At 38.4% G+C, this 26,682-nt stretch overlaps 1 protein-coding gene across 1 annotated transcript in view; it reads right to left on the bottom strand.

The window, feature by feature from the left end:
- LOC101151965 (cytochrome P450 2C19) overlaps window positions 1-26,682 on the bottom strand; it is an 88,353-nt gene that overhangs the window by 42,893 nt on the left and 18,778 nt on the right. The window contains exon 5 of the mRNA XM_004049816.5: window positions 26,465-26,641. Within this exon, the coding sequence (XP_004049864.4) occupies window positions 26,465-26,641 (177 nt within the window). The remainder of the gene's footprint in view (window positions 1-26,464; window positions 26,642-26,682) is intronic.

The raw sequence follows: 26,682 nt of genomic DNA, 5'->3' as shown, positions 1-26,682 counted from the left end.
GTCAATCATACATTTTTAAATAACTTAAAGAGTATAATTCGATTGTCTGTAACATAAAGGATAAACGCTTGAGAGGATAGATAAACCATCTTCCATAATGTGATTATTACACATGGCATTTTTATATCAAAAGATCTCATGTACCCATCAAATATATATACCTTCTGTGTACCCAGAAACATTTAAAAACACACAAAAATACTATAAAGCTATAATATCTAAAATAGCATTATACTGGCCTAAAAGCAGACACATGGACCCATGGAAGAGAACGAGAACACAGAAATTATTCCATGCCTTTATAGCAAACATTATTGACAAGGCACCAAGAACGTTCACTGATGAAAGAACAGTCTTTTCATTAAATAGCAACAGGAAAACTGGATGTTTATATGCAGAAAAATGAAACAAGATTTTTATCTCTCATTATTTACAAAAATAAACTCAAAACAAATGAAATGATTAATACCTGAAACTATGAAACTACTAGAAGAAAAACAGGAGAAATGCTTCAGAGTATTGGTCTTGGCAATGGATAAAACTTCAAAAGCACAGGCAACTGAAGTAAAAATTAGACAAATGAGATTATAGCAAACTTCTGCAGGGCAAAGAAAACATTCAATAAAGTGGAAAGACAACCTGAAGAATGACAGAAAATATCTGCAATATTTTCATCTGACCAGGATTAATATCCAAAATATACAAGTAACTCAAACAACTCAACAGAAACAAAAAAACAAATACTACAATTAAAATATGGGTAAATGAACTGAACAGACATCTCCCAAAAGAGACATACAAGTGGCCAATAGGTATATGAAAAATGCTTATGATTATATCAGCAAGGAAATTCAAATCAAAGCCACAATGAGATATCAGCTCACTCCAGTTAGAATTGCTATCATCAAAAAGACAAAAGACAGCCAACGCTGGTGAGGACGCAGAGAAAGAGAACTGAAAAACTTATTGATAATGTAAATTAGTACTGCCATGATGGAAAACAGTATAAAGAATCCTCGAAGAACTAAAAATAGAACTACCATATAATCCAGCAATCCCATTCTTGGGTATATAACCAGATGAAAAGATACTGTTATATCAAGGAGATAGTTATACTTCCATATTTACTTAAAGCACTATTCACCATAGCCAAGATATGGAATCAACCTAAGTGTCCATCAACAAATGAATGGGTAAAGAAAACGTGGTATGTATACATACACAATGGAAAACTAATTACCAATAAGAAAAGCCCAAAATTCTATCATTCACAACAACGTGGTTGAGATTAGAAGACATTATGTTAAGTGAAATAAGCCTGGCATGGAAAGATAAATAACGCATGTTCTTATTCATATATGGTAGCTAAGAAAGTTAATCTCACAGAAATAGAGAACAGAATGGTAGCTAGTAGAGGTAGAGAAGTAAGGGGGATAGCCAGAAGTTGGTTAACAGATACAAAACTTCAGCTATACAAAAGAGAAAAGTTATAGTATTCTATAGCAGTGTAGGGTGACTATAATTAACAACACTTTATTGTATATTTTCAAATAGCTAGAAGAGCAGATTTTTAATGTTTCAAGCACAAGGGAATGAAAAATACTTGAGGTTATAGATATGTTAATCATCCTGCTTGATCATTACACATTGTATACATATACTGAAATATTACAGTACACCCCATAAATATGTACAATTATTGTGCCCACTAAAATAATAAATTATAAATTTATAATATATCAATAATAATATACTTTTATATATGTTATATAATATACATTTATGGTAACATATTTATAATATATTTTTTACTATTATACATTTGCATTATTATAATTTGTAATATTTATAAATTATTAATAAATAAATAATAAGTAAATCTAATAAATAAAGGCTAAGAAAACAAAAGAAAACAACAAGTGAGAATGTGAAGAAATTGGAACCCTCATGTCCTACTGATGGGAATGTAATGTAAAATGGTGCAGCTGTTAAGAAAAACATTAAGACGTTCGAGAATTAGAAATAGAATTACCACATATCCCAGAAATGCCACTTCTGGGTATATACCCAAAAGAATTGAAAGCAGCACATCAAAGAGATATTTATTTACCCATATGCATAATAACATTACTCACAAAGCCAGAGGTGAAAGTAATCCAAGTGCCCATCAACAGAAAAATGGGTAAGCAAATTTGGTTTATACATACAACGGAATATTATTCACCCTTAGAAATGAAGAAAAATCTGACACATGCGAAAACATGAATGAACCCTGAGAACATAACATTAGGCAAAGTGAAATAAACCAGTCACAAAAGGGCAAATATGTAATGATTCCACTTCTATGAGGTACCCAGCATACTCGATTTCATAGAGACATAAAGTAGAATGTTGGTTGCCACGGGACGGTGGAAAGGAGAAATGTACAGTTATCATTTGAGGTGGGGGTGGGGTTCTACAACATTTCTTGTCACATCATCCACGTCTCTGGACACTTCTCTTTGGGCAACCCATTCCCTTTGACTTCAGATAAATTTCAGAGCAAGTGATAAGGGAATGGGAATTTTAACTGCAGCTAGTCCACACAGTATCTGGCACATAAGACTGACAAAGACCTCAAAGAATGTGATAGGCCAACTTTATAAGGCCCATCTTGTGTTACTATGGACACACTTCATGGAATTATTAATATGAAATAGTTTGCATAGTTGAGGAAATTATATTACTTTGGTTTTGTTTGTTGATTGCTTTGTTGGTAGAGACAGGGTTTCACCATGTTGCCCAGGCTGGTCTCAAACTCCTGAGCTCATGAAATCTGCCCACCTCAACCTCCCAAAGTGCTGGGATTACAGGCATGATCTACAATGCCCGGCCAAGAGTTATTATTAAATGGGTATAAGGTTTCCATTTTGTAAGATGAAAAGAATTCTGTAGATGTATGGCAGTGATGTTTGCACAACAATGTGAATGTAATCAATGCCAATACACTATACACTTAAAATGATTAATACAGAAACTTTTTTGTGTATTTTGCCATAACATGTTTTACAAAATTTAAAAGATTACACACAATAAACAAGTGAGATTTATCCCAGAAATGCAAGGGTGGTTCAACAAGAAAGTCAACCAGTGCACTACACCATATTAGAATAAAAGAGAAAAACATGTTCATCTCATTAGATGCAGAAAAAAATGACAACTTTCAACACCTATCATAACAAAAATATTCATAAAACTATAAATAAAACTCCCTTACCATAATAAAGCATATTTATGAAAACTGCAAAGCTAAGGCATACTAAATTTTGAAAGGCTAAAGTCTTATAACTTAAAATCAGAAAGAAAAGAAAAAAAACAAGGATGCCCACTTTTACTACTATTAAACATAGTATTGGAAGTTCTAGCCAGAGCAACCACGCAAGAAAATGAAATAAAACACATCCAAATAGGAAAGGAAAAATTCAGATCATGTGTAGTTCAAGATAACATGTTTCTATATATAGAAAAATCTCATACAATACACAAGGAAAACAATAATCAAGAAAATAAAAGACTCTGACACTAAAAACTATTAAACATTGCTAAAGAATAAAGAATACCATATTTTCCAAGATGGCAGATTAGAGGCAATTAGCATGCTTCAGCCACTTGGAAATAGCAAAGTACATAAAGATCAACTCTGTAAGCTTAAATTCAAGAAGAAAAATCCACAGAAATCGTGAAAGACATCTAAGATACCTGGGGAGGAAAATGTGGACAAACAGCCTCATGATGGCATTCAGCTGATAAAAGTAAGTACAGACCCGTTATGTGAAAGAGAGCCTCCCCTGGCTACTCACCTTTCAACTGGGGATCTGAGCAACCCAGGTCAAGGGAGAGCACTTTGTTTATTCTAAGCCCTGCAGCTAAGGTTGGGAGAGGCTTGAACATGCTGAGAGGGAAAGACACCAGGAAAAGCTGCACACATTTTCCCATACCTGGGACCAAGAGCAAGATGCTGCTTTTAATACGGGAGCATAAAAAGTCAATCATTCTTTGGCAGCCTGGCATCATGGCCACGCAGATATTTTAGTCTCAGGCCAGAGATCGGAGCAGTTGGTCTGGAGGAAGGTAGGGACCTCCACAGCCATAATTGTGGAAAGCACCTTAGCAGTGGGTACTGGAATTGTGCCCTCCCACATTACAGACCTGGGATGGAAGGAGAGCTGCTACAGCAGTTCTCCTGGGTGATGACATTTACAGCCAGGACTAGCTTGGTGACCTGGAAATGGTCTGCATGTGTCCTTGCTTGGTGCGTCAGCCTTTCCCCTAAGATTGAGGAGTGGAGCCCTCTCCATTCCATCCTCAAAGCAGAGCTCCAGGCACTCAGAGCATCTACTTGCCTGGACCAGCAGTCCTAGCCACCCCACTCTTCCTTGGTATAGATAATGGTCCAGAAGGACCCTCTGTGCTCCACACCCAGGCAGACTGCCAGGCATTTAGAGCATTCCTCACCTGGATCAGCACCCTGAGCCACCCCACAGTTCCTGTGCCTGTGCATAGATCATGGTGCAAGTGGGCCCTCTCTGCTCCATATCCAGGCAGATCTCAGGGCATTCAAAGCACCTGCTCACCTGGATTGGCAGCCTGAGCCACCCTCCCCTTCCTGTACAGAGATCTGGCTGCAGGGGAGCTCTCTCTCCTTCACACTCAGACAGATCATGAAGCATTCAAAGCACCCACTCACCTGGATTAGAAGTTTAGGCCACCACCAAGTCTCCCCTCCCTTACCCCTGCAGAGTACTTGGAGCCAAAGAGGTTTCTCAGCTCCATGGCTAGCACAACCCTGGGGGCTTCATGTCTGCCCACTGGATTATTTCTCAGTGCTGGTGCTAGTGCCTGTCATTAGGGAAACTAGATAAGACTGCCCAGTCCAGTGCCACCCATCTTGATTCCCCTGGGGCTGAGCAGGGAGCCTAGACCACTCTGCATTCCACAGATGAACAGATTGCCTGAGGAAACAAAGAAGATCCCCCAGAAAACAAGGATCAAGCTGTGCTAGAGCAAATTGTGCTAGCTGCAGCTGGCTTTTGCTCACAAGTCCCATCTACTGACATGTATGTCAAACTGCACAGGCCGATATAAAACTACCCGCAGAAGTAAACACAGCTATGGAATTAAAGTCAAAGACCCTACCCAACATACTTTATAGTTACACCCCCATTGGATGGGAGAGGGAAAAAGGAAAGAAAAAAAATAGGGAGAGAAAACAATTCTATCTGCAGAAAACAAAAATTCAAAAATCAGAAGAGGTTGCCTCTCCAAATAAGAAGAAACCAGCATAAGAATTCTGGCACCATGAAATATCTGAATATTGTAAAACCACCAAAAGATCACACTAACTCCCCAGAAATGAACCCTAAATAAATTGACAACTCAGAAATGACAGATAAAATATTCAAAATATGATATGAAGGAAAAAATATTAAGAGCAGCCAGAGAGGTTGGGTTACCCAGAAAGGAAAACCCATTAGAGTAACAGTGGATTTCTCAGCAGAAACATGACAAGCCAGAAGAGAGTGAGGGCCAATATTCAACATTCTTAAAAAAATAATAATTTTCAACCCAGAATTTCATATCCAGACAAACTAAGTTTCATAAGTGAAAGAGAAATAAAATCCTTTACAGACGAGCAAATACTGAAAGATTTTGTCACCACCAGGCCTGCCTTACAAGAACCCATGAAGGAAGCACAAAATATGGAAAGGAAAAATTGGTACCAGCCACTGCAAAAACACACCAAATTGTAAAGATCATTGACTCTACGAAGAAACTGCATCAACTAACAAGCAAAATAACCGGCTAACATCATAGTGACAGGATCAAATTCACACATAACAATATTAACCTTAAATGTAAGTGGGCTAAATACCCTAGTTAAAAGACACAGACAGGCAAATTGGATAAAAAGTCAAGACCTATTGGTGTGCTGTATTCAGGAGACCCATCTCACATGCAGAGACACCCATAGGCTCAAAATAAAGGGATGGAGGAAGATTTACCAAGCAGATAGAAAGCAATAAAAAGCAGGGGTTGCAATCCTAGTCTGTGATAAAACAGACATTAAGCAACAAATATCAAAAGAGACAAAGAAGGCCACTACCTAATGGTAAAGGTGAGAGGTGAAGCCAGCTGGACTTCTGGGTTGGGTGGGGACTTGGAAAACTTTTCTGTTTTACAAAAGGATTGTAAAATGCACCAATCAGCGCTCTGTAAAAAACACAAATCAGTGCTCTGTAGCTAGCTAGAGGTTTGTAAACTGGACCAATCAGCACACTGTAAATGGACCAATCAGTGCTCTGAAAAATAGACCAATCAGTGCCCTGTAAAATGGACCAATCAGCACTCGGTAAAATGGACCAATCAGCAGGACATGGGTGGGGACAAATAAGGGACTAAAAGCTGGCCACCTCAGCCAGCAGAAGCAACCCGCTAAGGTCTCCTTCCATGATGTCAAAGCTTTGTTCTTTCGCTCTCCACAATAAATCTTGCTGCTACTCACTCTTTTGGTCTGCAACACCTTTAAAAGCTCTAACACTCACCACAAAGGTCCACAGCTTCATTTCTGAAGTCAACAAGACCACGAACGCACCAGAAGGAACAAAATCCAGACACAATGTAACAAGAAGAGCTGACTATCCTAAATTATATGCACCCAATACAGGGGCATCCAGATTCATATACCAAGTTCTTACAGACCTAAAAAGAGACTTAGACTCCCACACAATAATAGTGGGAGATTTTATCACCCACTGTCAATATCAGACAGAGCAATGACACAGAAAATTAACAAGGATTTTCAGGACTTGAACACAGCGCTGGACTAAGTGGACCTAATGACATCTACAGAACTCTTCATCCCAAATCAACAGAATATACATTCTTATCAGCACCACATAACACTTAGTCTAAAATTGATCACATAATTAGAAGTAAAACACTCCTGAGCAAATGAAAAGAATGGAAGTCATAACAAACAGTCTCTCAAATCACAGTGCAATCAACTTAGAACTCAGGATTAAGAGACTCACTCAAAACTGCATGATGACATGGTAACTGAACAACCTGCTCCTGAATGACTACTGAGTAACTAACGAAATTAAGGCAAAAGTAATGATGTTCTTTGAAACCAATGAGAACAAAGAAATAATGAACCAGAATCTCTGAGACACATTTAAAGCATTGTGTAGGGGGAAATTGATACCACTAAATGTCCACAAGAGAAAGCATGAAAGATCTAAAATCAGCATACTAACATGACATTTAAAAGAACTAGAGATTTAGTGGCAAGATGGCCAAATAGGAACTGCTCTGGTCTGCAGCTCCCAGCATGATTGAGGCAGAAGACAAGTGATTTCTGCACTTCCAACTGCAGTACCTGGTTCATATCATTGGTACTGGTTGGACAATGGGTGCAGCCCATGGAGGGTGAGCTGAAGAAGGGTGGGGCACTGCCTCACCCAGGAAGTGCAAGGGGTTAAGGGATTTCCCTTTCCTAGTGAAGGGAAGCCGTGAGAGATGATACCTGGAAAAGCAGGACACTCTCACTCAAATACTGTGCTTTTCCCATGGTCTTAGCAACAGGCAGACTAGAAGATTCTCTCCCGTGCCTGGCTCAGTGGGTCCCATGCCCATGGAGCCTTGTTCACTGCTAGCACAGCAGTCTAAGATCAACTTGCGCGGCTGCAGCCAGGTGGGGGAAGGGGCGTCCGCCATTGCTAAGGCTTGAGTAGATAAACAAAGGGGCTGGGAAGCTTGAACTGGGTGGAGCCCACTGCAGCTCAGCAAGGCCTACTGCCTCTATAGAATCCAGGGCAGGGCATAGCTGAAAAAAAGGCAGCAGACAACTTCTGCAGACTTAAACATCCCTATCTGACAGCTCTGAAGAGAGCAGTGCTTCTCCCACCATGGTGTTTGAGCTCTGAGAACAGACAAACTGCCACCTCAAGTGGGTACCTGAACCCCATGTAGCCTAACTGGGAGACAACTCCCAGTAGGGGCCAACAGACACCTCATACACGTGGGTGTCCCTCTGGGATGAAGCTTCCAGAGAAAGGAGCAGGCAGCAATATTTGCTGTTCTGCAATATTTGCTGTTCTGCAGCCTCCGCTGGTTATACCCAGGCAAAAAGGTCTGGAGTGAACCTCCAACAAACTCCAACAGACCTGCAGCTGAGGGACATGACGGTTAGAAGAAAAACTAACAAACAGAAAGGAATAGCATCAACATCAACAAAAAGGACATTCACACCAAAACCACAACTGTAGGCCAGCAACATCAAAGATGAAAGGTAGACAAAACCACAAAGATGGGGAGAGACCAGAGCAGAAAAGCTGAAAATTCTAAAAACCAGAGTGCCTCTCCTCCTCAAGGGATCACAGCTCCTCACTAGCAAAGGAACAAAGCTGGATGGAGCATGACTTTGATGAGTTGACAGAAGTAGGCTTCAGAATGTCGGTAATAACAAACTTCTCCAAGCTAAAGGAGCATGTTCTAATGCATCATAAGAAAGCTAAAAACCTTGAAAAAAAGGTTAGATGAATTGCTAACTAGAACAGTGTAGAAAAGACCTTAAATGACCTGATGGAACCAAAAACCATGGCATGAGAACTTCATGATGCATGCAGAAGCTTCAGCAGTCAACAAAACCAAGTGGAAGAAAGGGTATCAGTGATCAAATATCAAATTAATGAAATAAAGAAATAAAGTGAGAAGACAAGTTTAGAGTAAAAAGAGTAAAGAGAAACAAACAAAGCCTCCAAGAAATATTGGACTATGTGAAAGACCAAATCTACATTTGATTGGTGTACCAGAAAGTGATAGGGAGAATGGAACCAAGTTGGAAAACGCTCTTCAGGAAGTGAAGAACTTCCCCAACCTAGCAAGGCAGGCCAACATTCAAATTTAGGAAACACAGAGAAAGCCACAAAGATACTCCTCGAGAAGAGCAACCCCAAGACACATAATTGTCAGATCCACCAAAGTTGAAATGAAGGAAAAAGTGTTAAGGGCAACAGAGAGAAATCTCAGGTTACCCACAAAGGGAAACCCATCAGACTAACAGTGCCTCTCTCAGCAGAAACCATACAAGCCAAAAGAGAGTGAGGGCCAATATTTGACATTCTTAAAGAAAAGAATTTTCAACCCAGAATTTCATATCCAGCCAAACTAAGCCTCATAAAAGAAGGAGAAATAAAATCCTTTATAGACAAGCAAATGCTGAGAGATTTTGTGACCACCAGGCCTGCTTTACAAGAGCTCCTGAAGGAAGCACTAAACGTGGAAAGGAACAAACCATACCAGCCACTACAAAAACATGCTAAATTGTAAAGACCATCAATGCTATGAAAAAAACTGCATCAACTAACATGCAAAATAACAAGCTACATCACAATGACAGGATCAAATTCTCATATAACAATATTAACCTTAAATGTAAATGGGCTAAGTGCCCCAATTAAAAGTCACACACTGTAAAATTGGATAAAGAGTCAAGACCCATCAGTGTGCTGTATTCAGGAGATGCATCTCACATGCAGAGACACATATAGGCTCAAAATAAAGGGATGGAGGAAGATCTACCAAGCAAATAGACAGCAAAAAAAAAAAAAAAAAAAATCAGGGGTTCCAATCCTACCCTTTGATAAAACAGACTTTAAACCAACAAAGATCAAAACAGACATAGGCCATTACATAATGGTAAAGGGATCAATTCAACAAGAAGAGCTAACTATCCTAAATATATATGCACCCAATACAGGAGCACCCAGATTCATAAAGCAAGTCCTTAGAGACCTACAAAGAGACTAAGGCTCCCACACAATAATAATGGCAGACTTTAACATCCTACTGTTAAACAGATCAATGAGACAGAAGGTTAACAAAGATATCCAGAACTTGAACTCAGCTCTGGACCAAGTGGACCTGATAGACATCTACAGAACTCGCCACCCCAAATCAACAGAATATACATTCTTCTCAGCACCACATCGTGCTTATTCTAAAATTGATCACATAATTGGAAGTAAAGCACTCCTCAGCAAATGTAAAAGAATAGAAATTATAACAAACTGTCTCTCAGACCACAGTGCAATCAAATTATAACTCAGGATTAAGAAACTAACTCAAAACCACACAACCCCTTGGAAACTGAACAACCTGCTCCTGAATGACTACTGAGGACATAATGAAATGAAGGAAGAAATAAAGATGTTCTTTGAAACCAATGAGAACAAACATGCAATATACTAGAATCTCTGGGACACATTTAAAGCAGTGTGTAGACGGAAATTTATAGCACTAAATATGCACAAGAGAAAGCAGAAAAGATCTAAAATTGACACCAAAACATCACAATTAAAAGAACTAGAGAAGCAAGAGCAAACAAATTCCAAAGCTAGCAGAAGGCAACAAATAACTAAGATCAGAGCAGTACTGAAAGAGATAGAGACACAAAAAACCCTTTAAAAAAAATCAATGAATCCAGGAGCTGATATTTTGAAAAGATCAACAAAACTGATAGACCACTAGGAAGACTAATAAAGAAGAAAAGAGAGAAGAATCAAATAGATGTAATAAAAAATGATAAAGGGGATACCACCACCAATCACAGAGAAATACAAACTACAATCACAGAATACTATAAACACCTGTATGCAAATAAACTACAATATCTAGAAGAAATGCATAAATTCCTGAACAAATACACCCTTCCAAGACTAAACCAGGAAGAATTTGAAACTCTGAATAGATTAATAACAGGCTGTGAAATTAAGGCAATAATTAATAGCCTACCAACCAAAAAAAAAGTTCAGGACCAGAAGGATTCACAGCTAAATTCTACCAGAGGTACCAAGAGGAGGTGGTACACTCCTTCTGAAATTATACCAACCAAGAGAAAAAGATGGAATCCTCCCTAACTAATTTTATGAGGCCAGCATCATCCTGATACCAAAGCCCAGCAGAGACACACACAAAAAAAATTTCAGGCCAATAACCCTGAAGAACATCGATGCAAAAATCTTCAAAAAAATACTGGCAAACCGAATCCAGCAGCACATCAAAAATCTTATCCACCACGATCAAGTTGGCTTCATCCCTGGGATGCAAGGCTGGTTCAACATATGCAAATCAATAAACGTAATCCAGCATATAAACAGAACCCAAGACAAAAACCACATGATTATCTCAATAGATACAGAAAAGGCCTTCAACAAAATTCAATAACCCGTCATGCTAAAAACTCTCAATAAATTAGGTATTGATGGGGCATATCTCAAAATAATAAGAGCTATTTATGACAAACCCGTAGCCAATATCATACTGAATGGGCAAAAACTGGAAGCATTCCCTTTGAAAACTGGCACAAGTCAGGGATGCCCTCTCTCACCACTCCTATTCAACGCAGTGTTGGAAGTTCTCACCGGGGCAATCAGGTAGGAGAAAGAAATAAAGGGTAATCAATTAGGAAAAGAGGAAGTCAAATTGTCCCTGTTTGCAGATGACATGATTGTGTATCTAGAAAACCACATTGTCTCAGCCCAAAATCTCCTTAAGCTGATAAGCAACTTCGGTAAAGTCTCAGGATACAAAATCAATGTACAAAATTCACAAGCATTCTTATACACCAATAACAGACAGAGAGCCAAAACATGAGCGAACTCCCATTCACAACTGCTTCAAAGAGAGTAAAATACCTAGGAATCCAACTTAGGAGTGATGTTAAGGACCTCTTCAAGGAGAACTACAAACCACTGCTCAATGAAATAAAACAGGACACAAACAAATGGAAGAACATTCCATGCTCATGGATAGGAAGAATCAATATCGTGAAAATGGCCATACTGCCCAAGGTAATCTATAGATTCAATGCCATCCCCATCAAGATACCAATGACTTTCTTCACAGAATTGGAAAAAGCTACTTTAAAGATCATGTGGAAATAAAAAAGAGCCCACATTGCCAAGTCAATCCTAAGCCAAAAGAACAAAGCTGGAGGCATCATGCTACCTCACTTCCAACTATACCGCAAGGCTACAGTAAACAAAACAGCATGGTACTTGTACCATATGGATATAGACCAATGGAACAGAACAGAGCTGTCAGAAATAATACCACACATCTACAACTATCTAATCTTTGACAAGCCTGACAAAAACAAGAAATGGGAAAGGATTCCCTGTTTAACAAATAGTGCAGGGAAAACTGGCTAGCCATATGGAGAAAGCTGAAACTGGATCCCTTCCATACACCTTATACAAAAATTAATTCAAGATGGATTAAAGACTTACATGTTAGACCTAAAACCATAAAAACCCTAGAAGAAAACCTAGGCAATACCATTCAGGACATTGGCATGGGCAAGGACTTCACATCTAAAACACAAAAAGCAATGGCAACAAAAGCCAAAATTGACAAATGAGATCTAACTAAACTAAAGAGATTCTGCACAGCAAAAGAAACTACCATCAGAGTGAATAGGCAACCTACAGAATGGGAGAAAATTTTTGTAATCTACTCATCTGACAAAGGCCTAATATCAAGAATCTACAAAGAAATCAAACAAATTTACAAGAAAAAAAAACCCCATCAAAGTGTGGGTGAAGGATATGAACAGACACTTCTCAAAAGAAGACATTTATGCAGCCAAAAGACACATGAAAAAATGTTCATCATCATTGGCCATCAGAGAAATGCAAATCAAAACCACAATGAGATACAATCTCACACCAGTTAGAACAGCGATCATTAAAAAGTCAGGAAACGACAGGTGCTGGAGAGGATGTGGAGAAATAGGAACACTTTTACACTGTTGGTGGGACTGTAAACTAGTTTAACCATTGTGGAAGTCACTGTGGCAATTCCTCAGGCATCTAGAACTGGAAATACCATTTGACCCAGCCATCCCATTACTGGGTAAATACCCAAAAGATTATAAACCATGCTGCTATAAAGACACATGCACATGTACATTTACTGCGGCACTATTCACAATAGCAAAGACTTGGAACCAACCCAAATGTCCATCAATGATAGACTGGATTAAGAAAATGTGGCACATATACACCATGGAATACTATGCAGCCTTAAAAAAGGATGAGTTCATGTCCTTTGTAGGGACATGGATGAAGCTGGAAACCATAATTCTCAGCAAACTATGGCAAGGAGAAAAAACCAAACACCGCATGTTCTCACTCATAGGTGGGAATTGAACAATGAGAATACTTGGACACAGGAAGGAGAATATCACACACTGGGGCCTGTCGTGGGGTGGGGGTGGGGGGAGGGATAACATTAGGAGATATACCTAATGTAAATGATGAGTTAATGGGTGCAGCACACCAACATGGCACATGTACACATATGTAACAAACCTGCACATTGTGCACATGTACCCTAGAACTTAAAGTATAAAAATATATATATATATTTACATATATAAAGAAAACCGGCACAAGACAAGGATGCCCTCTCTCATCACTCCTATTCAACATAGTGTTGGAAGCTCTGGCCAGGGCAATCAGGCAGGCAGGAGAAAGAAATAAAGGGTATTCAATTAGGAAAAGAGGAAGTTAAATTGTCCCTGTTTGCAGATGACATGATTGTGTATTTAGAAAAACCATCGTCTCAGCCCAAAATCTCCTTAAGCTGATAAGCAACTTCAGCAAAGTCTCAGGATACAAAATCAATGTGCAAAAATCACAAGCATTCATATACACAAAAAAGAGACAAACAGAGAGCCAAATCATGAGTGAACTCCCATATAAAATTGTTACAAATAGAATAAAATACCTAGGAATCCAACATACAAGAGATGTGAAGGATCTCTTCAAGGAGAACTACCAACCACTGCTCAACAAAATAAAAGAGGACACAAAGAAATGGAAAAAATATTCCATGCTCATGGATAGGAATAATAAATATTGAGAAAATGGCCATACTGGGAGGTTCCAAGGTGGCCGAATAGGAAGAGCTCCAGTCTACAGCTCCCAGTGTGAGCAACGTAGAAGATGGGTGATTTCTGCATTTCCAACTGAGGTACCAGGTTCATCTCACTGGGGCTTGTCAGACAATGGGTACAGCCCATGGAGTGTGAGCTGAAGCAGGGCGGGGCATCGCCTCACCTGGGAGGCACAAGGGGTCGGGGAATTCCCTTTCCAAGCCAAGGAAAGCCGTGACAGATGGTTCCTGGAAAATTGGGACACTCCCACCCTAATACTGTGCTTTTCCAATGGCCTTAGCAAATGGCATACCAGGAGATTATATCCCATGCCTGGCTCAGAGGGTCCCATGCCCACAGAACCTCGCTCAATGCTAGCACAGCAGTCTGAGATCAAAACGCAAGGTGGCAGCAAGGCTGGGGGATGGGCGTCCACCACTTCTGAGGCTTGAGTAGGTAAACAAAGCAGCCAGGAAGCTCGAACTGGGTGGAGCCCACCACACCTCAAGGAGGCCTGCCTGCCTCTGTAGACTACACCTTTGGGGGCAGGGCATAGCTGAACAAAAGGCAGCAGAAACTTCTGCAGACTTAAACATCCCTATCTGACAGCTTTGAAGAAAGTGGTGGTTCTCCCAGCAGGAAGTTTGAAATCTGAGAATGGACAGACTGCCTCCTCAAGTGGGTACCTGGCTCCCGAGTAGCCTAACTGGGAGACACCTCCTAGTAGGGGCCGACTGATACCCCATACAGCTGGGTGCTCCTTTGAGACAAAGCTTCCAGAGGAAGGATCAGGCAGCAACATTTGCTGTTCTGCAATATTTGCTGTTCTGCAGCCTCCACTGGTGATATCCAGGCAAACAGGGTCTGGAGTGGACCTCCAGCAAACTCCAACAGACCTGCACCTGAGAGTCCTGACTGTTAGAAGGAAAACTAACAAACAGAAAGGAAACCCAGACCAAAACACCATCTGTATGTCACCATTATCAAAGACAAAAGGTAGATAAAACCACAAAGATGGGAGTAACGAGAGCAGAAAATCTGAAAATTCTAAAAATCAGAGCACCTCTTCTCCTCCAAAGGAAGCAGCTCCTTGCTAGCAACAGAAGATAGCTGGACAGAGAATGACTTTCACGAGTTGAGAGAAGAAGGCTTCAGATGATCGGTAATAACAAACTTCTCCAAGCTAAAGGAAGATGTTTGAACCCATCACAAAGAAGTTAGAACCTTGAAAAAAGATTACATGAATGGCTAACTAGAATAAACAGCATAGGGAAGACCTTAAATGACCTGATGGAACTGAAAACCATGTCATGACAACTATGTGATGCATGCACAAGCTTCAGTAGCCGATTCAATCTAGTGGAAGAAAGGGTATCAGAGACTGAAGATCAAATGAATGAAATGAAGCTAGAAGAGAAGTTTAGAGAAAAAAGAGTAAAAAGAAATGAACAAAGCCTCTAAGAAATATTGGACTATGTGAAAAGACCAAATCTACATCTGATTGGTGTACCTGAAAGTGACGGGGAGAATGGAACCAAGTTGGAAAACACTCTTCAGAATATTATCCAGGAGAACTTCCCCAACCTAGCAAGAGAGGCCAACATTCACATTCAGGAAATACAGAAAATGCCACAAAGATACTCCTCGAGAAGAGCAACCCCAAGACACATAATTGTCAGATTCACCAAAGTTGAAATGAAGGAATAAATATTTAGGGCAGCCAGAGAGAAAGGTTGGGTTACCCCCAAAGGGAAGCCCATCAGACTAACAGCTGATCTCTCAGCAGAAACTCTACAAGCCAGAAGAGAATGGGAGCCAATATTCAACATTCTTAAAGAAAAGAGTTTTCACCCCAGAATTTCATATCCAGCCAAATTAAGCTTCATAAACGAAGGAGAAATAAAATCCTTTACAGACGAGCTAATGCTGAAGAATTTTGTCACCACCAGGCCTGCCTTACAAGAGCTCCTGCAGGAGGTGCTAAACGTGGAAAGGAACAACTGGTATGAGCCACTGTAAAAAAGTGTCAAATTGTAAAGACCATCATTGCTAGGAAGAAACTGTGCCAACTAACAAGCAAAATAACCAGCTAATATCATAATGACAGGATCAAATTCACAGAATATTAACCTTAAATGTAAATGGGCCAAATGCTCCAATTAAAAGGCACAGACTGGAAAATTGGATAGAGTCAAGACCCATCAGCGTGCTGAATTGAGGTGACTTATCTCACGTGCAGACACACATAGGCTCAAAATAAAGGGATGGAGGAACATCTACCAAGTAAATGGAAAGCAAAAAAAATGCAGGGGTTGCAATCCTAGTCTCTGATAAAACAGACTTTAACCAACAAAGATCAAAAGAGACAAACTAGGCCAATATATAATGGTAAAGGGATCAATTCAACAAGAAGAGCTAACTATCCTAAATATATATGCACCCAATACAGGAGCACCCAGATTCATAAAGCAGGTCCTAAGAGACTTACAAAGAGACTTAGACTCCCACACAATAATAATGGGAGGCTTTAACACCCCACTGTCAACATTTGACAGATCAATGAGACAGAAAGTTAATAAGGATATCCAGGAATTGAACTCAGCTCTGCACCAAGTGGACCTAATAGACATCTACAGAACTCTCCACCCCAAATCAACAGAATATACATTCTTCTCAGCACCACATTGCACTTATTCCAAAATTGACCACATAGCTGGAAGTAAAGCACTCCTCAGCAAATGTAAAAGAATAGAAATTATAACAAACTGTCTCTCAGACCATGGTGCAATCAAACTAGAACTCAGGATTAAGGAACTCACTCAAAACCGCTCAACTACATGGAAACTGAACAACCTGCTCCTGAATGACTACTGGGTAACTAATGAAATGAAGGCAGAAATAAAGATGTTCTTTGAAATCAATGCGAACAAAGACACAACACACCAGAATTTCTGGGACACATTTAAAGCAGTGTGTAGATGGAGACTTATAGCACTAAATACCCACAGGAGAAAGCAGGAAAGGTCTAAATTTGACACCCTAACATCACAATTAAAAGAACTAGAGAAGCAAGAGCAAATATATTCAAAAGCTAGCAGAAGACAAGAAATAACTAAGATCAGAGCAGAACTGAAGGAGATAGACACAAAAAACCCTTCAAAAAATCAATGAATCCAGGAGCTGGTTTTTTGAAAAGATCAACAAAATTGATAGACTGCTAGCAAAAATAATAAAGGAGAAAATAGAGAAGAATCAAATAGATGCAATAAAAAATGATAAAGGGGATATCACCACTGATCCCACAGAAATACAAACTACCATCAGAGATTACTATAAACACCTCTACGCAAATAAACTAGAAAATCTAAAAGAAATGGATAAATTCCTGGACACATACACCCTCCCAAGACTAAACCAGGAAGAAGTTGAATCTCTGAATAGACCAATAACAGGCTCTGAAATTGAGGAAATAATTAATAGCATACCAACCAAAAAAAGTCCAGAACCAGAGGGATTCACAGCTGAATTCCACCAGAGGTACAAAGAGGAACTGGTGCCATTCCTTCTGAAACTATTCCAATCAATAGAAAAAGAGGGAATTCTCTCTAATCATTTTGTGAGGCCAGCATCATACTGATACCAAAGCCTGGCAGAGACACACAAAAAAAGAGAATTTTAGACCAATATCCCTGATGAACATTGATGCAAAAATCCTCAATAAAATACTGGCAAACTAAATCCAGCAGCACATCAACAAGCTTATCCACCACGATCAAGTTGGCTTCATCCACCATGATCAAGTTGGCTTCATCCCGGGGATGCAAGGCTTTTTCAACATATGCAAATCAATAAATGTAATCCATCATATAAACAGAACCAAAGACAAAAACCACATGATTATCTCAATAGATGTAGAAAAGGCCTTCGACAAAATTCAACAGCTCTTCATGCTAAAACTCTCAATAAATTAGGTATTGATAGAACATATTTCAAAATAATAAGAGCTATTTATGACAAACCCACAGCCAATATCATACTGAATGGGCAAAAGCTGGAAGAAATTCCTTTGAAAACTGGCACAAGACAAGGATGCCCTCTCTCACCACTCCTATTCAATATAATATTGGAAGTTCTGCCCAGGGCAATCAGGCAAGAGAAAGAAATAAAGGGTATTCAATTAGGAAAAGAGGAAGTCAAATTGTTCCTGTTTGTAGATGACATGATTTTATATTTAGGAAATCCCCATTGTCTCAGCCCAAAACTCCTTAAATTGTTAAGTAACTTCAGCAAAGTCTCAGGATACAAAAATCAAGGTGCAAAAATCATAAGCATTCCTATACACCAATAATAGATAAACAGAGAGCCAAATCATGAGTGAACTCCCATTCACAATTGCTACAAAGAGAATAAAATACCTAGGAATCCAAATTACAAAGGATGTGAAGGACCTCTATAAGGAGAACTACAAACCACTGCTCAACGAAATAAAAGAGGACACAAACAAATGCAAGAACATTCCATGCTCATGGATAGGAAGAAACAATATCATGAAACTGGCCATACTGCCCAAGGTAAGTTATAGATTCAATGCCATCCCCATCAAGCTACCACTGAGTTTCTTCACAGAATTCAAAATAACTATTTTCAATTTCACAGGGAACCAAGGAGGAGCCAGTATAGCCAAGACAATCCTCAGCAAAAAGAACAAAGCTGGAGGCATCACGCTACCTGACTTCAAACTATATTACAAGGCCGAAGTAATTAAAAACAGCATGGTACTGTTACCAAAATGGATATATAGATCAATGGAACAGAACAGAGGCCTCAGAAATAACACCACACATCTACAGCCATTTGATCTTTGACAAACCTGACAAAAAAAGAAATAGGGGAAGGATTCCCTTTTTAATAAATGGTGTTGGGAAAACTGGCTAACCATATGGAGAAAGCTGAAACTGGATCCCTTTCTTACACGTTATACAAAAATTAATTCAAGATGGATTAAAGACTTAAACATAAGCCCTAAAACCATAAAAACCCTAGAAGAAAACCTACGCAATACCATTCAGGACATAGGCATGGGCAAGGACTTTATAACTAAAATACCAAAAGTAATGGCAACAAAAACCAAAATTGACTAATGAGATCTAATTAAACTAAAGAGCTTCTCCAGAGCAAAAGAAACTATCGTCAGAGTGAACAGGCCACCTACAGAATGGGAGAAAATGTTTGCAATCTATCCATCTGACAAAGGGCAACTATCCAGAATCAACAAAGAACTTAAACAAATTTAAAAGAAAAAAAAACAACCCCATCAAAAAGTGGGTGAAGGATATCAACAGACCCTTCTCAAAAGAAGACATCTATATGGCCAACAAACATATGAAAAAAAGCTCGTCATCACTGGTCGTTAGAAAAATGCAAATCAAAACCACAATAAGATACCATCACATGCCAGTTAGAATGGCGAACATTAAAAGTCAGGAAACAACAGATGTTGGAAAGGATATGGAGAAATAGGAATATTTTTACACTGTTTGTGGGAATGTAAATTAGTTCAATCATTGTGGAAGGCAGTGTGGCAATTCCTCAAGGATCTAGAACTAGAAATATCATTTGACCCAGCAATCCCATTACTGGGTATACACCCAAAGGATTATAAGCCCTTCTACTATAAAGACACATGCACATGTATATTTATTGCAGCACTGCTCACAACAGCAAAGACTTGGAACCAACACAAATGCCAATCAATGATAGACAGATAAAGAAAATATGGCACATATACATCATGGAATACTATGTAGCCATTAAAAAGGATGAGCTCACATACTTTGCAGGGACATGGATGTAGCTGGAAACCATCATTCTCAGCAAACTAACACAAGAACAGAAAACTAAACACTGCGTGTTCTCACTCATAAGTGGGAAATGAACAATGAGAACACATGGACACAGGGAGGGATAGCATTAGGAGAAATACCTCATGTAGGTGACAGGATGATGGGTGCAGCAAACCACCATGGTGCGTATATACCTATATAGCAAAACTGCACGTTCTGCAGATGTACCCCAGAACTTAAGGTATAATTTAAAAATTTTAAAAAATACCCATCCTTCTACTGTCTTCAAGAGTACAAGGCCAATCTTTTACTAGTAGATGTAGAAGCTCCATCTCAGACCTAGAAGACCCATCTCAGGCCTAGAAAACCCTAAAGAACCTTCCAAAAAGCTCCTGGAACTGATATACAACTCCAGTGAAATTTCAGCACACAAAATAAATGTACAAAACTCAGTACCATTTGTATACACCAAAAATGTTCATGCTGAAAGCCAAATCAAGAATGCCATTCCATTTACAATAGCCATAGTGGGGGGTGGGGGTGGAACCTAGGAATACAGCTAACAAAGGGGCAAACGGTCTCTACAAGGAGAGCTACAAAACACTGTTGAACAAAATCATAGATTACACAAACAAATGAAAAAACAGTTCATGCTTATGGATTGAAACTATCAATATCATTAAAATGGCTAGACTGCCCAAATCTATCTACAGATTCAATGCTATTCCTATCAAACTACCAATGTCATTTTTCACAGAATTAGGAAAAACTATTCTAAAATTCGTTTGAAACCAAAGAAGAGCCCAAGTAGCCAAAGCAATACAGAAGCCAGAAATAAAGCCACACACCTATAGCCATCTGATCTTCAACAAAGTTGACAAAAATAATCAATCAGGAAAGGACTCTCTATTCAGTAAATTGAACTAGGATAACTGGCTAGCCATACGCAGAATAAAACTGGAACACTTCCTTGCACCATATACAAAAATTAACTCGAGATGGATTAATGATCTAAGTTTAAAACATCAAACTAAGAATCCTATAGAAAAAAATCTATGTAATACCATTCTGGATACAGGCTTTTGCAAAGAATTTATGAATAATCCCTCAAAAGCAATTGGAACCAAAATGAATATTGACAAGTGGGACCTAATTAAAGTAAAGAGCTTCTGCACAGCAAGACAAAGTATCAACACAATAAACAGACAACCTACAGAATGGGGACAAAATATTTGCAAACTGTGACTCTAACAATGGTCCAATAGTGAGGATCTATAAGGTACTTAGACAATTCAACAAGTTAAAAAACAAATAACTTCATTAAAAAGTGGGCAAAGAACGTATGTCCTTCCAAAGAAGACATACACATGGCCAACAAGCATATGACAAAATGCTGAACATCACTTATCATCAGAGAAATGCAAATCAAAACCACAATGAGATATCATCTCATACCAGTCAGAATGGATATGATTAAAAAGCCAAAAAATAACAGATGTTGGTAAGGCTGCAGAAAAAAGGGAAAACTTATACACTACTGGTGGAAATGTAAGTTAGTTCAGCCACTATGGAAAGCAGTTTGGAAATTTCTCAAAGAACTAAAAACAAAATTATCATTTGATGCAGCAATTCCACTACTGGGTACATATCCAGTGGAAAACAAATTGTTATACCAAAAAGACACATGTGCTCATATGTCCATCTCTGCACTATTCACAATAGCAAAGACACAGAAGCAACCAATGGTGTGTGGCATAAAGAAAATGTGGTATATATACACTATGAAATGCTATGCAGCCATAAAAAAAATCACGTCTTTGCAGCAACATAGATGCAGCTGGAGGCCATTGTCTTGAGAGAATTAATGCAGCAACAGAAAATCAAATGCCATGTGTTCTCATATAAAAGTGGGACACAAAGATGGAAACAATACACACTGGCAATTACTATAGAGGGTAGAGAGATATAAAGGCAAGAGCTGAAAAACTACCTATTGGGTACTATTCTCACTACCTGGGTGATGAAATTATTTGTACCCTAAACTTCAGCATCACACAATAAACCCATGTAACAAACTTGAACATGCACTTCCTGAATCTAAAAGTTGAAAATTTTTTTAAAAAGAAAGTATTTCATATGGTATCATTTTAAAATCAGGCAAGCAATGATCATAACTAAATACAAAATTTAAGGTAAACTTGTCTTTTAAACTAAACCAGACCCTTGCAAAAGAGGAAAAAAGAATATCTAATACCTAAATAAATTGAAAACTCTTCAATGTTCCAGGATTGGAAGACTTAATATTGTTAAGATGGCAATACTCCTCAAAGTGATCTAAAAATTCAATGCAATCCCTACCAAAATACCCGTGACCTTTTTCCAGAAATGGGAAAGTTGATTGTCCAATTCATATGCAAGTACATGGTGATGAAGCAGCTACATTACCTGGGATATATACCCTCAGGTTTGTCATCGTGCCCCAGGAAAATTTAGGACATGGACACATCTGAGTGGGTTAAGGAGCAGGTAGTTTAATAACAGAAGAAAGGAGAAAAAGAGCAGCTTCTTGTGAGAGAGAGAGAGAGACATCCAAAGAGGGGGAAGGAGGCGGACCACAGCAGATTTTATAGGCAGGCTGGAAAAGGCAGTGTCTGATTTATATAGGGCCCAAAGATTGGCTCAATCAGGTGTGGCATTTACATAGTGGGCAGGGAAGGCTGGCCAACCCACTCTAATGTTATTATGCAAATAGACTTTCCACTTGACCAGCGCCATCTTGTCTGCTCCTTACTGTACATGTGGCTGGCAAAGGGAAGGGAAGATAGAGCCGCCATTTTGAACATGCCTAGTCACAGGTAGTTCTTTGCTATCAGCATTCACCGGGCAGGCTTCCAGCTTGCTTGTCTATGTTTGCAGTTCGATTTTACGCGATGCTCTTTGCCAGACAATGATTTAGGGTTGCTTTTCATTAAGAAGAAAAACCTTACTGAGAACTCCCAAATGCTTACTCTCTGCCTAAGTAATTTCTTCTTAATTTCTGTATCACTGAGTTCTCAGTTTCTGACTTCAAAACTTACTACAAAGTATAATAATCAAAAGTGTGGTACTAGCATAAAGATAGACATCAAGACCAATGGAATAAAACTGAAATCAAGAAATAAACCTAAACATCTATGGCCAATTTACTTTCATTAAGGGTGCCTAGACCATTCAGTCCGAGGAAAGAATCTCTTCAACAAATGGTGATGAGTCAATTGGATGACAAAATACAAAAGAATGTAACTGAACCTAACCTACCTCACTCCAAATGAAAAATATAACTGAAAAATGGACGGAAAAACTTAAATATAAGAGCTAAAACTATAAAACTCTCAGAATAAAACGTAGGGGTAAATCTTCATGACTTCATATTTGGCAATAGATTCATAAATTTGATACCAGAGGAGCAAAAGAAAAAATAGATAAACCAAACTTCATCAAAATTAAACTTTGTGCATCAAAAATATAATTAGGAATGTGAAATGACAACCAACAGAATGGGAGGAAATATTTTCATATTATGTATATGTAAGAGTTTAATGTTTTGAAAACATAAACAATTCTAATAGCTTAAAAAGAAAAATAAAGGCAACTTAATTTAAATAGGAAATGGACTTGAATAACATTTCTCCAAAGAAGATATACAAATGGGTAACAGTATATTAAAAGAAGTTCAAAATCACAGGTCATTAAATACAAGTTAAAACCACAATGAGAGCTGGGCATGGTGGCTCACACCTGTAATCCCAGCACTTAGGGATGCCAAGGTGGGCAGATCACCTGAGGTCAAGAGTTCGAGACCAGCCTGGCCAACATGGTGAAACCCTATCTCTACCAAAAATATAAAAATTAGTCAGGTATGGTGGCACATTCCTGTAATCCCAGCTATTCTGAAGGCTGGGGCAGGAGAATTGCTTGAATGAGATCATGCTACTGCACTCCAGCCTGGGCAACAGAGTGAGACTCTGTCTCAAAATAAATAAATAAATAAATCCATAATGAGGTACCACTTTACATTCACTAGGATGGCTTTAATAAACACAGAAAATTACAAGTATTAGCAACTATGTGGAGAAACAGAAATCCTTCTACATTGCTGGAAGGAATATAAAATGCCACATTCACTCTAGAAAAGTTTGGCTCTTATACAAGAAGATAAACATAAAATTACCATTTGACCCAGCAAATCAACTCCTGAGAAAACACCCAAGAATGATGAAAACATGCCCATAAGGAAACATACACAAATGGTTAAAGAAAGATTATCTATAAGAGCCAAAAGTTGAAAACAATGCAAATGTCCATAAACAGATGAATAACAATTTGTGATAAATGTGCATAGAAAATAAAATATACTTTATCCACAAAAAAGAATGAAGTACAGATATATGCTACAACTTAGATGAGCCTCCAAAACATTGTAAGTGTAAGGACCCAGAAATAAAAGTTTGCATATGCTATGAATTCTTTATATATCCATAACACACAAACCCATAGAGACAGAAAAAAGATTAGAGGTTATTACATGATGGAGTAGGGGAATGGAGTGATTATTTAGCGAATATAATATGTTTTTGTGGCATAATAAAAACATTTTGAAACCAGAGAAAGCTGATGGTTGCACAACATTGTGAATACATTAAATACCACTTAGGTGTATGCTTTAAACTGGTTAATTGTATGTTGTGTGAATTTTACTTCAATTTTTAAAATGGCATAACTCCCTGTTCTACAGATTTAATGCAATCCTGTCAAAATTCCCATTGGCTCCTTTGAAGAAATTGGCAAGTTGATCCTAAATTTCATATGAAGATTCAAGGGACCCAGAATAGTGAAAACAGTATTGAAAAAGAACAACAAAAGACTCACACTCCTTGATTTAATAAGTTGATATTAATACAAAGGTACAGTAATTAAGACTTCAAGATGGTGTACTATAGGCATTAGGACAGACATATAGATCAATGGAGTAGAATTGAGAGCCCCCCAAAAAAAACCCTTCACACATTTATAGTCAATTGGGTTTTGACAAGGTTGTCAAGACAATTCAATAGGAGGAAAAAATAGCCTTTTCAAAAATGGTGCAATGACAAAAGAGGTGATGTTTACACGGTATCTGATAGATACCAAATTCCAATTCTTATCTGTACAAATCATTTTAGTTTACACTCAATGAAGCCTTCCCTCTTCCATCCACCTACTCTTTTCCATCACACACCTCTACACCTCCATGTAAAGCATTCCAACCCATCTGAAACCCCTCCTCTGACTCTCACTGCAAATATTTTAAGGCCTATTTCAATCTGCAGGAATGCAGGAAACCCACCTAGGTTAAACCATTCTTTCCCATTCTCCAATAAACTGTGTGCGATAATGATGCCCATTTTCATCCTATGACATAATATTTTATATTTTCTAACTTGTTGATAATTGCTTCCATTTCACCTAAAACCTGCATTTTGTTTCCCCTTGGGTAGATTTTTGTTATTATTATTATGCTTTAAGTTCTGGGATACATGTGCAGAACGTGCAGGATTGTTAAATAGGTATACACGTGCCATGGTGGTCTCCTGCACCTATGAACTTGTCATCTACATTAGGTATTTCTCTTAATGTTATCCCTCCCCTAGCCCTCCACCCCTTGACAGGCCCCAGTGTGTGATGTTCCCCCATCCTGTGTCTATGTGTTCTCATTGTTCAACTGCCACTTATGAGTGAGAACATACGGTGTTTGGTTTTCTGTTCCTGTGTTAGTTTACTGAGAATGGGGGCTTCCAGCTTCATCTATGTCCCTGCAGAGGATATGAATTCATCTTTTTTATGCCTCCATAGTATTCAATGGTGTATATGTGCCACATTTTCTTAATCCAGTCTGTCAATGATGTACATTTGGGTTGATTCCAAGTCTTGGCTATTGTGAATAGTGGCACAATAAACAAATGTGTACATGTGTCTTTATAATAGAATAATTTATAATCCTTTGGGTATATATCCAGTAATTGGAATGCTGGGTCAAATGGTATTTCTAGTTCTAGATCCTTGAGGAATTGCCACACTGCCTTCCACAATGATTGAACTAATTTATGCTCCCACAGAGTAAAAACATTTCTATTTTTCCACATCCTCTTCAGCATCTGTTATATCCTGACTTTTTAATGATCGCCATTCTAACTGGCATGAGATGGTATCTCATTGTTGTTTTTATTTGCATTTCTCCAATGACTTCTTTTGAAAAGTGTCTGTTCATATCCTTCACTCACTTTTTGATGGAGATGTTTTTTATTTTCTTTTAAATTTGTTTAAGTTCCTCCTGCGCTGATCTCACTGGAAGCTGCAGAACAGAGCTTTTCCTATCCTGTCATCTTTATTGTTCAGATAGATTATATTTATCTAAACAATTTCTTCTATGTATTCTAATTATTTAACAATTTAATTTTACATTTTCTATGATGCTTACTGGATATTCATGCATACAATAAAAACTTAAATATGCTTCTCAAGCATTACTCCTTGACCTGTTAAACATCCGTAGTAAACACAAAACTAGTCAATGAATCACAAATATGGAAGCAGTCACATAACTAAGCTTTTGTTAACATTTTACCTTCTCCATTTTGATCAGGAAGCAATCAATAAAGTCCCGAGGGTTGTTGATGTCCATCGATTCTTGGTGTTCTTTTACTTTCTCCAAAATATCACTTTCCATAAAAGCAAGGTTTTTAAGTAATTTGTTATGGGTTCCCGGGAAATAATCAATGATAGTGGGAAAATTATTGCATATCTAAGAGAAAACAATAATTTATTAAATTAAAAGCATTTAAT

This window comes from Gorilla gorilla, chromosome 8 (assembly GCF_029281585.2).
Source record: "Gorilla gorilla gorilla isolate KB3781 chromosome 8, NHGRI_mGorGor1-v2.1_pri, whole genome shotgun sequence".
Classification (NCBI taxonomy): domain Eukaryota; kingdom Metazoa; phylum Chordata; class Mammalia; order Primates; family Hominidae; genus Gorilla; species Gorilla gorilla.
Note: the sequence above shows the minus strand (reverse complement) of the source record. Positions and strands in the feature narration are given on the sequence as shown.